This window comes from Leucopleurus acutus (assembly GCF_964270905.1).
Source record: "Leucopleurus acutus genome assembly, chromosome: 2".
In the NCBI taxonomy this organism is placed as follows: Eukaryota; Metazoa; Chordata; class Mammalia; order Artiodactyla; family Delphinidae; genus Leucopleurus; species Leucopleurus acutus.
In genome coordinates, this window is record NC_139143.1 from 19,302,145 (window position 1) to 19,318,951 (window position 16,807).

Here is a 16,807-nt window from a genome sequence, read left to right on the forward strand (position 1 = left end):
AGTTCAGAGGCATGGCTCTCAGGTCCTTGAGAAAAACACTTCTGAGTTGTAGGAGGTTCATACACATCTGGAAGGGACAGAGGGAGTAAATGCTCTAAGCGAGACAGGCTGGGACCTGGGACCCTTTGCTGCAGTGCTTGCACCTGGACAAACATCTCCTCCAGCGACAAAATACGAAAAAATTATAAGAGACTAAAAATAACTGCGTGCCTACGCAATTGGGGCAAATTATGAACAAGATACAAAACGACCAAAAACTCAGCAAAAGCAGGGGACCACACATGCCCCCAGCACACAGCACCACCGAGGGGGTGGGCAGATGACCGAAGCCACGCCTCCAGCCCTACCCCCGGACCCGCCCCTACACTCACCCGCCTCAGGGAGTAAGCAAGGGAACCTGTCACTTGTTTTCGCTCTCTGGTGCTGCAACTCAAGTCCCAAGAGAGCCTTGCCCGAATTTCTTGCCTGGCCTCTTGTCAATTTCTATCGATTAAGGAGGCCAAGAACAAAGGTCCGTAACGGAAGGAAAGGGGGTGAGAGGCCGGTCGTGGATGTTGGCTGGAACAGTGAAATCTCCCGGCAGCAGGGAGAGTTCTCAGGCAGGCATTTTAATGGGGAGCTAGGGTCATCCTTGGGACTTGGCCTTATGCGGCAAGAAGCCATGCTCATATATGGAATCTAAAAAAAAAAAAAAAAAAAAAAAAAAAAATGGTACTGACGAACCTAGTGGCAGGGCAGGAATAAAGACATAGACAGAGAATGGACTTGAGGACATGGGGGTGGGGGAGCGAGGTGGGGGGGAGGGGAAGGCTGTGGCGTAGTGAGAGTAGCATCGACATACACACACTACCAAATGTAAAATAGAGAGCTAGTGGGAAGCAGCCGCATAGCACAGGGAGATCAGGCCCGTGCTTTGCGGTGACCTAGAGGGGTGGGATAGGGAGGGTGGAAGGGAGGCTCAAGAGGGAGGGGGTATGGGGACATACAGGTATGCACATGGCTGATTCACTTCGTTGTACAACAGAAGCTAACACAGCATTGTGAAGCAATTATACTCCAATAAAGATGTATTAAAAACAAAAGAAGAAGCTACTCTCGAGTTTGTTCAGAGTGCGTAAGTTTCCACGGAGCAGGTTATGGGCCGAAAGTTCTGCAGTTCTCAGAGCGATCTGCCAGTAGGAGCTCCTAAACATTTAAAATCACCCATTCTGCAATCTACCATCCACTTGCACTGTTCCCTGCGCTGCAATCACGCAACGAAGTGGGCAGTACAGGGAGCGAAGGGGCAGTGGAGAGCCGGGGACCGTGAGGGCGGGTGAGGAGTTACGCTGAGTCGCAGGGCCCCGGGAAAGGGGAGAAGTAAAGCGAAAGTGACCGTTCCAGAGACAGTGGGCAGCCAGGCCTCTGGTGTGGGGCCTCCCGAACCGCCCCCAAGGGCACCCGAGCATCCCAGTTCGCTTTCTGCCTCGCTTCTCTCGGCTACTGCCTGGTCCTTGGCACCCAGTTAGGCGTCCCCTCCCTGCGCACAGCCAGTCCTTTCGGCACGCGGAAAGGGTGCCAGGGCCGGTGCCTGGGCCAACTCTGATTCCTCCCGCTCGCCTGCAGCCTTGAGCGCCCGGGCGCCCTCCCCAATCGTTGCCTAGTCCGCGCTCAGACCCACCCTCGCGATCGCTGGGTCATGGGCGCCGCCGGCTCGTCCGCGCTGGCCCGCCTGGGCCTCCCCGCGCCGCAGCCCCGGCCCCGCTGGCTCGGGGTCGCCGCGCTGGGACTGGCCGCGGTGGCGCTGGGGGCCGTGGCCTGGCGCCGCGCGCGGCCCAGGCGGCGCCGGCGGCTGCAACAGGTGGGCACCGTGGCAGAGCTCTGGATCTACCCCGTCAAGTCCTGCAAGGGGGTGTCGGTGAAGGCGGCGGAGTGCACGGCCCTGGGGCTGCGCAGCGGTCACCTGCGGGACAGGTAGGGCCGGGCGCGGCGACAGCGCAGGACCTGCTGAGGAGGGAGAGAGCGGGGCTGGGGAGCTGGGGCCTGTCCCAGGGTAGGAGAAGGGAGGTTTGCCACGTGCGTGTCCTGGGCTGCTTGTTGGATCCTCTGCCTTTGATCCTGAAGCTGGAAAGGTGAAGTTCGTGTCTGGTGCAGATTTGGAAAGGTAGTGGAGGCAAGATGTTAGCGCAAGTTCCTGTGCCCTAAGACACAGTGAGCCCAAACAAACCGAAAGGTTGGAGTTTGGAGCAGAGAAAGGTTCATTGCAAGCCCACGTAAGGAGACGGGTGGCTCAGGCCCCCCAAGACCCAGAGCTCCCTGAAAGGTTTCGGCAAAGCATTTTAAAAAGCTGTGACAAAGTGAGAGAGTGGCATGGACATATATACACTACCAAACGTAAAATAGATAGCTAGTGGGAAGCAGCCGCATAGCACAGGGAGATCAACTTGGTGCTTTGTGACCACCTAGAGGGGTGGGATAGGGAGGGTGGGAGGGAGGGAGACGCAAGCGGGAAGAGATATGGGAACATATGTATATGTATAGCTGATTCACTTTGTTATAAAGCGGAAACTAACACACCAATGTAAAGCAATTATACTCCAATAAAGATGTTAAAAAAAAAAAAAGCCAGGTGAGAGAGGGGGTGTCACAGGGTATGTGATCAGCTCGTGCACAGTTCTCCAGCTGGTTGATGGTGAGGTAAGAGGACAGTGTCACAGGGGTTAACATCATCATTCCTTTGGCTCCAGGAGGCCTGGGGCTATGCACTTTTGATCATCAGGTAGTTAACATCTTCCATTTGATGGGAGGTTGTCACATCTGTAAAACAATTCAGGAAATGTGCATCAAATACTGTTATCGGGCTTCCCTGGTGGCTCAGTGGTTGAGAGTCCACCTGCCGATGCAGGGGACACGGGTTCGTGCCCCGGTCCAGGAAGATCCCACATGCCGCGGAGCGGCTGGGCCCGTGAGCCATGGCCGCTGAGCCTGCGCGTCCAGAGCCTGTGCTCTGCAACGGGAGAGGCTACAACAGAGAGAGGCCCGCGTACCACAAAAAAAAAAAATAAATAAATAATACTGTTATCTAGGTACTTCAGAGAGGAGCTAAACCAGAGGATATGGGGAAAGGGCCTGTCCTGGGAAGGCCTCGGAGAGTCCTGCTCGGTTACAAAGCCTCTGCCCCCCGCCTCCTGGAGGAGAGGCTCTGTAAAAGGACAGGGTCCGACCGGTTATCTCCAAGGCTCTTTCTAGTTCTAAGCTTTCTGATTCTTAGTATGAGCACAGTTGTAGAAAAATAAAACGTTATTGGCACTAGTGGGTAGATGGGAGCAATGCTGAAACCAAGTTCAAGGACACTGGCTTTGGCCTTGCTGGGTCTTGCCCCTCACAGCTTCTGGTGCTGGGGAAGGTGCTTGGGAGATGCAGGCGGTGGGGGGCCTGACCCACTTTGATACAGAATGAGCAGAGCGAAGTCTTCCTTTGGGGAGAGGAGGTGACAGGTAGACTGTGCGTATAATACTTGCCATTAAAACAAAAGTGTGTCCCCTCCCCCCAGAGGCAGGGTGCTTTTCAGTGAGGAACTCTAAAGTCCCTACCTACACAGGGCCTGGCACATAGAAATTTCATCCTCCTCCCTCAGAAAAGAAAAGGTGCCCTGTCATTTTTCTCCCCCCAAAGGTGAGTCCACAGACACATACTCGTGGACACAGAACGGTGCAGCTCGATACGGGGAAAGCACCCTTGACAGAGAAGGATGCTAAACCCTGAAAAGAGTGAACAAGGAAGAAGGGAACCTCCTTCTTTGCTTCCTTAGGATGAAGATGCTTTCCTGTTTGGCTTGGGTGGATTAGCTGTGGTCCTGTGTCTAGGGGGAGGGAGGTTTGCAAATTGGTCGTTCAGGGAGCCTTCTAGAGAGGCTGTTTGCTGTCCTGAGATCACTCCAGGACACGTGTATTCCTCTTCTCTGAAGACTGCTGTCCTCTTAAAGAAATGTGGGCTCCCATGACACTGAAAGACTTCAGCTTGTTGTAGAGCACTGCTGTGTGTGCAGACCATGTAACTCGTGGGGCATTTTCCATCCCCTTTCACCTCAGATTTCTAATCCTGGAGAGTTTTTTTTTTTTTTTTTTGCAGTACGCGGGCCTCTCACTGTTGTGGCCTCTCCCGTTGCGGAGCACAGGCTCCGGACGCGCAGGTTCAGCGGCCATGGCTCACGGGCCCAGCCGCTCCGCGGTACGTGGGATCTTCCCAGACCGGGGCACGAACCCATGTCCCCTGCATCGGCAGGCGGACTCTCAACCACTGCGCCACGAGGGAAGCCCTGGACAGTTTTTTTAAGACTATAATTTCCTGAGATTCCCATGCCAGACCTACGGACTCAGAATCACCAAGAGTGAAGCAAAGTCATGTGGGGTGTTTAAATCCCCCCAGGTGATTCTGATGCCATCATGAGAGGGTTTCCTCTGTGACCATTAAGAATAAGAGCATTTTTCAAGCCTATTCAAGTGTGAAGGCTTAGAAAAGCCTTCTGACTGCTGGGAAGACCTCAGGCAGAGTGAAGAGGTAGATTCTCAGGATGCACACCCAGAGAAAATGGACTTGTGCTCCTTCCTTCCTCACGCGAAGGACTGAGGTTATTTCACAGAGAGATTCAGTTCTTATCTGTGTTTCCTCTTTTCATCAGAATAACTGTTGCTTTCCCCCTGCTCATGGTCACTACTTTGCTGTGACTCTTGCTTCCATGAAAAGAGAATATTTGTCCTTTGCTTTTCTGCTCCTGTGGGCATCTGAAAATAGATGGAACTGTATCAACTTTCCCTTGTTTTGAACAATAAATGCTTGGGATGGGGTGGTGTGGTATGGAGACTGGGATGAGGCAGGGAAAAACGATGGCATAACCTTTTATTCAATGGTTCATAGGCAGCAGATGCTTAACTAAGTCCTTTCAACAGATGATGTAATTTAAGCCTCAGAACGATCTTGTGGGCTAGGTATTGTGTCCACTTTGCAAATAAGGTAACAGTATCAGAAGGAATGAGTAGCTCACCCAGGATCACAAGACCGTTATGTGCTGGAGGGGTTTGAACTCAGATCTCTGAGTGCAGCGCTCATGCCCCTCCTGTAAAACCAGCATGTGATTTACAAGGGCAAGGGTTGTGCCAAGGATCAGGAGACCCCAGGCAAAGTCACTTAACCTCTCTGAGCCTCATTTTTTTTTTTCATTTGCAAAAGACGTTGAACTTGATGATCTCCAAGACGTTATCAAATCTAGATTTTATTTATTAAAGGATAATTGAAACTCAAAAGCAAGGAGAGAACTCTGCTAAATGCTGTTATTCTCTCACATTGAGAGTTCAATCACAAAACTACAAATAGTCTAGACTGCAGGAAAAGCCTGCCTTTATTTATTTCCAATTTGAATCTGTCTCTTTGGAACTGTTCTAAGAAGCCGAGAGCGTCCTCTCTGAGTGCTCTGTGCCTTAAATTTCTAGAGCGATTTTGCTCAAAGCCTTTAGCATCTTTGTGCGAATGCTTGGCCTGAGAGCTCTGAGCTTTGAGCTCAAGTCCATCCAGCAGAAGGCTAACATTGGCTGCTTGGTACAGATGCTGGGAGGGCATGGCTGCCCTCCCTGACCTTGTAAACCCTCACTGTCCTCAGCAACCGTGTATGACTCGCCCGTTGATAAATCCAGCCCTTCATTTCTTCTGCATAGACTATTACCTCTTGGAGACATGAGTCTGCTAAGTTTATTACCCCAAGTGTCATAAGGGCATTCCCTGCCCTTACCCTCCAGCTCTCTGCGGTAGGGCTCCTGTTTGCCTCCCTTTTCCAGCTCAGTCATTCCTACTTCCCAGGTCAGTTTGCCAGTTTAGAAATGGACTTTCCAGTTGTCTTGGACTCTGCTTCCTGAACACGGCTGTTGGTTGTTCAGGGTATTGCTGTTCTTTTAGAGACTCTGAGCTCTGGTCTCTTGCACTGCTCTTCATGCCACATACTCATGTTTTCTTTGTAAAATGAAGGTGCTGGCATTCAGGGTTGCAGACGAGAAAAAATGGGTGGTGAAAAAGTTCACACTCCAGACATATCCTTTCTTTCCGAGCTGGCAGAACAGAGGTCATTAGTCATTCCCTGCGCATCATTTGTGTGCAAGAGGTGAAAACTATCACCATCCCGGTTACAGGGTGATGGGGGTGGCTGGCTGGGATATGTTGCCGATGGCATCTTTGCATCTTTTTTTTTTTTTTTTTTTTTTTTTTTTTGCGGTACGCGGGCCTCTCACTGTTGTGGCCCCTCCCGTTGCGGAGCATAGGCTCCGGACGCGCAGACTCAGCGGCCATGGCTCACGGGCCCAGTCGCTCCGTGGCATAGTGGGATCTTTCTGGACCGGGGCACAAACCCGCGTCCCCTGCATCGGCAGGCAGACTCTCAACCACTGCGCCACCAGGGAAGCCCACCTTTGCATCTTTTATTGTGGTCTTTCATCCTACCGCAGTGTTGGGCTGCTTGCAAGTTGCCACCTGCCCCTTCCATTGCAGGATTAGCACAGAACCTCTAGCCACCACTTCTCCTGAGACGTCCCAGGGCTTAACCCCCAGGTGATTATACAACAGGCAAGAGTGGAGGCGTGGCTTGAGAGCCAGAGTGAAGGGCTAAAGTTGGGGGATGGACGGCAGGTGAGAAGACTCAGCCCAGGGAGGGGGCTGACTGTCAGAAATAATGGGCCATGGTGGGGGGTGGGGTGGGGTGGGGGGGTGTCTCCTGTCTGGACATGTGTCTGGTCATGTGCAGCTCTCAGGGCGAACCTTGTCTCAGAGGGGGACGGGCCACGTTGGAAGTTCAAGTGCAGACTTTGGTGGAGTTCATCGGAACAGGGTCATCCAGGCCTCTGCACCCAAGGATGAGGCTGGAAATAAGGAACGGGGCCCAAGCCCGAGGGAATAGGGCTGTCACAAAGTAGACAGGAAATCCCTGGGTCACAGAACCCACCCTCACCCCATGGGTGAACGGGCTAGAGAACCCTGGGAACCAAAGATCCCTAGAAAGAAAAAGGTGGCCTCCTCAAAGGGTTGGAGACCTACTACTGTCCAGCATCCTCAACTCCTGGGAAGAGTAGCCGCGGCAATTCCTAAAATGCCTTTGCACGCTCACCATCCCCGCCGCTGTACCCTCGCACCAACGCACATGCCAGTTAGCAGGGCTCAGGACCCAGCCCCTGTCTGCTGGCCTGGTTGCAGGGGAAGGGAGTTATCCAGAACCTGGACAGGGATAGGTTGCCTGACTGGGAGGTTCCAGAGGGCAGATTACCTGCCAGGGTCAGGAGACCCTGGGTTCCCTGTGCTGTGATAATAGCAGATGTCCTCACCAGGTTATTGTGAACGTTCCATCTGGCTCCAGTCATATTTTGAAATATCTCCCTCCTTCTGGAAGGGGCTGTCCCTTTTATCCTGCTCACGTGTGGGAGGCCCCAGCGTTCAGTGGTGGCTCACTCATCAGAGCCCGCAGAGTTCCTCACCCACTGCACTTGCTCTGTCTAGAACAGCGATGTTGAAACTCCTTTCCCCTAGGGGTGGCATGTTTTTCTTTCTTAGTCATCAAATCATTTGTGCAGCGTCACCCCAAATACATGCTCTACTATCGATAAGAGCCTAGCCAACCTAAGCAGGTCAGCCTCCCATTCCATTCTTCAGCTCACCGCACACCCCACTGTCCCCTTGGATGTGATACACAGCGTGTGAAAGCTGAGCCTACAACGGGGGTGGAGGGAGGTGTCTCTAGAAGGTGAATGGAGTTCCTACCTAACACATGATTTGCATGAATTTCTTTCTTCTCCAGCTTTATTGAGATATAATTGACATATAACATTGTGTGAGTTTCAGGTGTGCAATGTGATGATTTGATGCACGTATATATTGTGAAATGACTCCCATGATAAGGTTAGTGATCACATCCTTCACCTCTCATAATTTCTGCTTTGTTGTTATGGTAAGAGCATTTGAGACTTTTCTCTCTTAGCAACTTGCAAGTAGACCATACAGCAGCGGTTCCCAACCTTTTTGGCACCAGGGACTGGTTTCGTGGAAGACAGTTTTTCCACTGACGGGGGTTGTGGGGGGGAATGGTTCGGGCGGTAATGCGGTCGACGGGGAGCGACGGAGAGCGGCAGGTGAAGATTCACTCACTAGCCTGCCACTCACCTCCTGCTGTGCGGCCTGGTTCCCAACAGGCCACAGACTGGTACCTGTCCACGGCCCGGGGGTTGAGGACCCCTGCCGTACAGTATTATTAACTATAGTTGCCATAATGTACATTACATCTCCAGAAATTTTTCCTCTTAGGATCTCTTTTCCCTCTTTGACCACCTTCACCCATTTCCTCCACCCCCAACTCCTGGCAACCACCAATCTACTCTCTGTTTCTAGCAGTTCCCCCCTTTTTATATTTCACTTACAAGTGAGATCATACAGTATTCGTCTTTCTCTGTCTGACTTATTCTCTTATTGCAACACCCTCAAGTTTCATCTGTGTTGTCACAAAATGCAGGATTTCCTTCTTTTTTATGGTTGAATGATACTCCATTGTATAGCTATATTTTCTTTTTTTAAAATGGAGGTAATATTGGCTTATAACATTATATAAGTTTTAATGTGTGTATGAAGAAGAAAGGCTGTTTAGGGGTTTCCTGATCGGGGTCCACACGCCCCAGCAGTGGCTGGATTGCCTCCACTGGAGTCACAAACATTCAAGACCTTTGTCTAGAGTTTCAGTCTGCTTGGGCCATTAGTTGGTCAACCCCATCTTGTTCCACAGCAAAAAGACCTGGAAGACATTCTGCTTCAACCAGAGACAGGCTCAGGGGAATCTCTGACCAAAGCAAAGACCCAAAGTAAGCAAAGTAGTTGCCCTAGCAGTTGAGAAGGTCCCTACACCAGCCTCACCAGAAGGATTTTCAGGACTGGGGATTTTCATACATTGGCCAGATGTTCTTTTCCAGGGCTGTTTGTACCAAACAGCCAAAGAATTTTGGACCCCCCCAAATTTGGCTAGACCTGGATACTGTCTGGAAAAAATTGTTGGGTCCTGAGTTGGGGCAGAGGGAGGGTTTTGATGAAATAGAAAGCTAGAGGGAGGCTATGGAGAGGGTGGTAGAAGATTTTCTGATGCGCCCTTGTTTGCTTCTTGGCAGGTTTTGGCTGGTGATTAAGGAAGGTGGACACATGGTGACTGCCCGGCAGGAGCCGCGCCTCGTGCTGGTCTCCACTACCTATGAGGATGATTGCCTTATCCTCAGGGCACCAGGCATGGACCAGCTGGTTTTGCCGAGCAAGCCACGTTCTTCAAACAAGATCCATGACTGCAGGTGCTCTGCTTGGGGGCCTCTGGGGATCTGTGACAACTGATTTCCCTTTAGGTTCCACCCTGTACTCTGCCTTGCTACACTTTGCATGCTAGATGATGAGACTGGTAAAGGAAATACTTAAGAGAAGTCTAGTCTATGTTGAGATCAAGCCAGGGGTCAGGTATGAGTGGGTGAAGCAGAATATTGCATTAAGGGTATTTAGATTTGCTTTCATCAGATATGGCAAGACATGCAGATACAGAAATGACTGTCATGAAGAAAGAAGCTTTTTATATTCACAGATCCCTAGAAACAGGAGGCTTATACCATGCAGGGCCACATGGGGAAATACCAGGTCGGTCAGGAGGCAGAGAGGACAGGGGAAAATGTGAACACGAGTCTTTATTCTGGTTTCTACAGGCTGTGGGAAAATTGCTCTGGGGCAGATGGGCTGTCCCTAGTTTTCTGGTACCTGGTCCTGGGTGATTAGAGCAGGGGACAGTGGCCAGGGTATAAAAGCACAATGGTACGGACAAGGGCTGAGGGCTCTGGATTGGCTGGTTTGCCTATGAAAGCCTAGTGTTTTACTATCTCTAGGAATTGACTAGCCCTGGGAGGGGTAGTTCCTTCAGCATCACCAAGTCCCAAGATGTCAAAGCATCAAAAATATAAAAAGGAAAAAGTCATGATGAATACAGATATAGAGAGGATACAAAGGGCCAATCTTTAGGGTTTGTCTCCTTTTATTCAAGTAGGATGGACTTCTATTCAGAATTGCCAGGCAAACAAGGGCATTAGTGGAGACGTTACCACCTGTATCTCCTGACTGGAGATTGTGTTCCATCTGATTGGAATTGTATTGAATTGAACTTGAGGCTCAATTAGAGAAAATTGAAATGAATTCATATATATATATATATATATATATATATTTATTTCAACTGTGCCTGGAGCATCTCAGGCACTTAAATGTTAGTGCTTACAAAGTTAATATCATCTTTGTTGTATAGAGCCTCCTTATCCATGAATGTGTTATCTTTCCCCACTTATTTATGTCTTTTTCCTCCCCATTTATCTATTTATTTATTTATTTGGCTGCATTGGGTCTTCGTTGCTGCGCGCGGGCTTTCTCTAGTTGCGGCGAGCAGGGGCTACTCTTTGTTGCGGTGTGTGAGCTTCTCATTGTGGTGGCTTCTCTTGTTGCGGAGCACGGCCTCTGGGCGTGAAGGCTTCAGTAGTTGTAGCAGGCAAGTTCAGTAGCTGTGGCTCGCGGGCTCTAGAGCGCAGACTCAGTATTTGTGGTTCATGGGTTTAGTTGCTCCACGGCATGTGGGATCTTCCCAGACCAGGGATCGAACCTGTGTCCCCCATATTTGCAGTTGGATTCTTATCCACTGTGCCACCAGTGATGTCTCTATTTATATCTTTTTTTTTAAATGACTAATTTACTGAATTGTAGACTTTTCGTTTCTTTTTTCAAGCTTTTTATTGAAACCGTTTTCAGCTTGTTAGGAAGAAACATCTTAGTTTCAGATCAAAGTGGCCCACACAATTGCAAGTTTTTACCTTAAACTGTTTCAGACAGGAACTTTTTAATTTATTTATTTTGGCTGTGTTGGGTCTTCGTTGCTGTGCATGGGCCCTCTCTAATCGCAGTGAGTGGGGGCTACTCTTTGTTGCGGTGTGCGGGCTGCTCATTGCGGTAGCTTCTCTTGTTGCAGAGCATGGGCTCTGGGTGCGCGGGCTTCAGTAGTTGTAGCATGCAGGTTCAGTAGTTGGGGCTTGCAGGCTCTAGAGCACAGGCTCAGTATTTGTGGCACATGGGCTTAGTTGCTCCACGGCATGTGGGATCTTCCCGGACCAGGGAATGAACCCGTGTCCCCTGCATTGGCAGGTGGATTCTTAACCACTGTGTCACCAGGGAAGCCCCTACCCACTTATTTATATCTTATTTTACTTCTTTGAAAAGTTTTATACCCAATCAAAAAATGGGCAGAAGACCTAAATAGACATTTCTGCAAAGAAAACATACAGATGGCCAAGAGGCATATGAAAAGCTGCTCAACATCACTAATTATTAGAGAAATGCAGATCAAAACTACAATGAGGTATCACCTCACACGGGTTGGAATGGGCATCATCCGAAAATCTACAGACAACAAATGCTGGAGAGGGTGTGGAGAAAAGGGAACCTCTTGCACTGCTGGTGGGAATGTAAATTGATACAGCCACTATGGAGAACAGTATGGAGGTTCCTTAAAAAACTAAAAATAGAATTACCATATGACCCAGCAATCCCACTACTGGGCATATACCCAGAGAAAGCAAAATTCAAAAAGACACATGCACCGCAATCTTCATTGCAGCACTATTTACAATAGCCAGGTCATGGAAGCAACCTAAATGTCCATCGACAGACGAAGGGATAAAGAAGTTGTGGTACATATATACAATGGAATATTACTCAGCCATAAAAAGGAAAGAAATTGGGTCATTTGTAGAGATGTGGATGGACCTAGAGAATGTCATACAGAGTGAAGTAAGTCAGAAAGAGGAAAACAAATATCGAATATTAACGCATATATGTGGCATCTAGAAAAATGGCACCCATGAACTGGTTTGCAAGACAGAAATGGAGACACAGATGTAGAGAACAAACGTATGGACACCAAGGGGGAAAGCGGGGCGGGGTAGGGTGGTGGTGGGATGAACTGGGAGATTGGGATTGACATATATACACTAATATGTATAAAATAGATAACTAATAAGAACCTGCTGTATAAAAAATAAAATAAAATTCAAAAATTAAAAAAAAGTTTTATAATTTTCTCTATAATAGAATTGTATATCTTTTGTTAGATTTAGTCCTAAATATCTTAACTTTTTGTTCCTATTTTAGACGACAATTAAAATTTTTTTTTCTGTTTATCTTTGGTAGTATTTATTCTTTGATCATTGGTGGAAATTTCCAGTAAAACTGCCTGGATTTTCTTTATAAAAATCCATTCAAACTTTTATGTCTTCTTAAGTATTTTTAGTAAGTTATTTTACTTTATGAATTAGTAGATTACTAACTAATGTTAGTTCTATTGTACTCACACATGGAGATTCAGTTTTTTTCTATGGGCTGTTGATGATGGAACATCTTGTATCAGAATGTGGAAGCAAGTACTTTGAATAAAATTCTGAGAGAACTCTTTTTTCTTTTTTGGCCACATCGCATGGCTTATGACATCTTAGTTCCCTGACCAGGGATAGAACCTGGGCCCACGGCAGTGAAAGTGCTGAGTGCTAACCACTGGACTGCCAGGGAATTCCCAAATTCTGAGAGAATTGAAGAAGGTGGAATGGCAGAGGGATAGAGTCTGCTACAGGGGTGGGAGGGAGGAAGGATTAGGGGAGGGTTATGTTTCAGGAGTGGGAAGGGGCACTGGATAATCAGTTTTCCCTTGCCCCACTGGGTGCTTTCTACTTTTCAAAGTGCCCACACTAAGCTTATCTGAGTGGATGGAAGCTGAGGGTAGAAGTGTGCGCACTTATACACGAGGGCTCTGGTGAAGGGGTTGAGGGAAGTGCTCAGCCCAGGAACAGATACTTAAGGAGCTGATGAACGGTGCAATCAGATCTGTGTGAGATAGTAGACTGGTTGGTTGAGGAGAGTTTTAGGGGAAAGGCTGAAGGCTCTGAGAGAGAGGACTATGAGACGGCAGGGGGACCGAGGCCAAACAGCAGCTCCAAGAAGGGGGTTTAGAGAGAAGGAAAAGGCCAAAAACATCGGAAGAACAGCACGGAGATTTGACAGTAGGTGGGCTAGGTTGTCAGAGAATGAGGCGTGTGTAGCAGTCAGACCAGGACTGTGGGCCTCGGGGTCCACAGTCTACCTTGGATTCCCTCATATATATCACCCCAGGAGCCTTCAAGCTGGGAGAAGCACTCACACAGAGAGGTGCAAACACTTCCTGTGGTACCAGAGGGCGGGTAAGGGAATCAATTTCCAGATCCTCAAATCCCATAGGTTCTCCCTCCAACAGTGATCTTAGCTGCAGGGGGCAAGTTCTCCTCTCCACCTCCCCTTTGTACAGATGAAAGGCTTGCCCTCCCCATGTCTCAGTAGGGAGCACTGCTCTGGGAGGGGAAAACCTATGGGGCCCAAACAATAAAATATACTGGTGTTGATAAAGGAGAATGTCTCCAGTGATGGGGTAAAGTCATTCTACAAGATAGTGTTTCAAAGTCTTTGTCTTACGCTAAGATTAAGGAGGCTCTAATCAAATTTGCTGATAAATTATTTAAAAAGACTTTTTGATGAATGATTATTAAGTGTCAAAGATCACAGAAGGGTTCAAAGGATGAGTGAAATTATTATAACTCAACTTCTTCCATTCCATCTATTAACACAGTGCATCCTTAGAGTTCTCATTATAAGGAAAAAAACTTAAAAAAAATATGAGATGATGACTGCTGACTAAACTTGTAATCATTTCACAATATATGTAAGTCAAGTCGTTATGCTTTACACCCTAAACTTACGTATGTCAATTATGTCTCAATAAAACTGGGAAAAATGTTAAAAATAATTTTTAAAATGTGGACCATAAAAGAAGCCCTTAATCATTTATTTTAAAAAAAGATTGTTTTTAAAAATAGATATCAAACTAGCCTGGCATTGGGATTCCATTGCATGCTTTTAAAAGCATAATTTTATTTTATTTAATATAATTTTTATATATTTATAATACTAAGACATAATATATAAATTATGATATAATTTTATTTTAAATGTTAATATTTATAATTCAATGGAAATTTAATCTTTCATAACAAATTAAACTTAAAAAAACATGAACAGACCTAGAGAATATCATACTAAGTGAAGTAAGACAGAGAAAGACAAATATTATATGCTAACATGTATGTGTGAAATCTAAAAAATAATACAAAGGAATCTATATACAAAACAGAAACAGATTCACAGACATAGAAAACAAACATTGTTACCAAGGGGAAAGTGAGGGGGAGAGGGAAAAATTAGGAGCGTGGGAATTAATAGATACAAACTATGGTACATAAAATCGATAAGCAACAAAGATTTACTGTACAGCACAGGGAACTATATTCAATATCTTGTATGGGGACTTCCCTGGTGGTCCAGTGGTAAAGAATCCGCCTTACAATGCAGGGGACTCGGGTTCAATCCCTGGTCAGGGAACTAAGATCCCACATGCCACAGGGCAACTAAGCCCATGTGCCACAACTACTGAGGTCACGCGTGCTGGAGCCTGCGCGCCACCACTAGAGAAGAGAAAACCCACGCGCCACAACTAGAGAGGAGCCCACGCACCACAACGCAACTAAGACCCAACGCAGCCAAAAATAAAATAATAAATTAAATACATAAATAATAAATAAATCTTAAAAAAAATTGGTATAAACTATAATGGAAAATAATCTGAAAAAGTATATATAAAATGGAATCACTTGCTGCACATCTGAAACTAACACAATATTATCAATCAACTATATTTCAGCTTAAAAAAAAGAAAAAAGTTTACATGCCAACTTGTAATTCTGTGAGGGGTACATAGCTGTATCTTTTGGGGGCACTCAAGCAAAAAATCCTTGAAGACCACTTTGGTATCTGGTGGAATCTGTGTTCACCGTGTGAGGCAGGTGATATATTATTATCCCCAATTTACAACTGGAGACAGAAGGTCAGAGGAGTTTAATGATTTGCTAAAAGTCACAGACTAGAGATGGCAGAGTTCCAATTTTTTTTTTTTTTTCGGTACGCGGGCCTCTCACTCTTGCGGCCTCTCCCATTGCGGAGCACAGGCTCTGGACACGCAGGCTCAGTGGCCATGGCTCACAGGCCCAGCCGCTCCGCGGCATGTGGGATCTTCCCAGACTGGGGCATGAAGCCCGTGTGCCCTGCATCGGCAGGCGGACTCTCAACGACTGCGCCACCAGGGAAGCCCCAGAGTTCCAATTTTAACCGGGTCTTGCCAGACTCCAAGCTCAGAGTGCCTTTACCACACCACCGTTCTCCCCTTCTGAAAGTAACCTAAATCCTTGCTACTCAAAGTGTGGTCCGTGGACCAGCAGCCTGTAACTTGTTAGGAATGCAGAATCTCAGGCTCCAGCCCAACCTCCTGAGCCAGAATCTGCATTTCAACGAGATCTGTGTGAGTTACAAGCCTATTAGGGTTTGACAAGCTCTTCCCTGCTCCCTCCCCCTCTGTTTCTGCCCAGCTTTGGCCCACAGACCACTTCCTGGTCTTCTGGGAGAGTCAGGTCCCAGCAGCACTTCCCTCTTGGCCCCATCACTCGGTGTGTTGATGAAGAAAGTAACCTCACTGCTCTCTGTGACCCTTCCAGGGTGTTTGGTCTTGACATCCAGGGCAGGGACTGTGGTGATGAGGCCGCTCAGTGGTTCACCAACTTCTTGAAAACAGAAGCTTTCAGGCTGGTTCAGTTTGAAAAGAACATGAAGGGAAGACCATCAAGCGAAATTTTCCCTTCTGTTGACCAGAAGTACCAGGTGAGCTTGCAGAGAGCTGCCCTTCATTTCTGGCTTCCTTCTGGGTCCACAGAGAGCCTCTCTTGGGGCCTCAGTTAGGAAAGTGTAGAGATAGTCTAGGGGAGTGGTACTGAGGGTGCTCCCTGGGCAGGTATCAGGGATGGAGAGGGAAGTGGATGAGAGCCTGGTGGGCTCTCCAGGATGCATGGAGGATGGAATATGGGAGGCACTGTGGAGGGAGAAGCCAGGGGTGACTCCCGGGGAGATGGGGACTCAGGAGAGGATGGGCTGGGAGGCAAAAGTAAAGTTTGATTGGGACTAAATTCAGGTTTCCTAAAAGCACAGAAGCAGACTTTCTCCAAGTCCTCCCTTCACAGCCAGTGGGGTGTGGTTGTTTCCGGGGCTGAGGAGTCACCTCCTCCTATGTCAGCTACAGCCCTCAAGCCAAAGCCTTTCCTTCTGCCGTGAGATGAGGTTCAAAATGCACCTCGGGGAGTCTCTCCTCACGACCCCTGAACGCAAAGTTCCTTGAATGTAGGGGTTTTTATCTGCTGTGTTCACTGCTATTTCCCCACCTAGGACACTGCCTAATATACAGTTGGTGCTTAATAAATGCATGTGATTGAATGGTGCCGCTGAAGGAAATCATGGCTAGAGTATAGCTGATTGGCAGGAGACCCTTGCCCTGTCCGGCGGTGTTGATGATGTGGCAAAGGGCTCACTGCTGGGCGCCTGAGGAAAGAACAAGAGATGTGGCTGGAGGGTAACACTGGACCTGAGCCTGGCTGCTGCCTTCAGTGTGTGGATGGGGAGCCCCACCTGCGTCCAGGGTGGGCAGGAACCCTGACTGGGCTGTTTCCAAGCCCTCAGTGTCACCTGTCCTTCTTGAGCACCACTCTCCCCTTCTGCACTCAGGTGGTTTTGCTTCTGGATTTTGCTTAGTTGTGCCATTGGTCTGAGCCATTCCAGGGGCAGC

General features: G+C 48.1%; 1 protein-coding gene across 2 annotated transcripts in view; it reads left to right on the plus strand.

Moving 5' to 3' along the window:
* Positions 1 to 1,442: 1,442 nt before the first annotated feature.
* MTARC2 (mitochondrial amidoxime reducing component 2) overlaps positions 1,443 to 16,807 on the plus strand; it is a 35,095-nt gene continuing 19,730 nt past the window's right edge. The window contains exons 1-3 of one of the 2 annotated variants that reach the window (XM_082833272.1): positions 1,443 to 1,953; positions 9,162 to 9,335; positions 15,690 to 15,852. In XM_082833272.1, coding sequence (XP_082689398.1) covers positions 1,679 to 1,953; positions 9,162 to 9,335; positions 15,690 to 15,852 — 612 coding nt within the window. In that variant the 5' untranslated portion in view covers positions 1,443 to 1,678. The remainder of the gene's footprint in view (positions 1,954 to 9,161; positions 9,336 to 15,689; positions 15,853 to 16,807) is intronic. The other variant, XM_082833271.1, reaches the window with a different exon arrangement.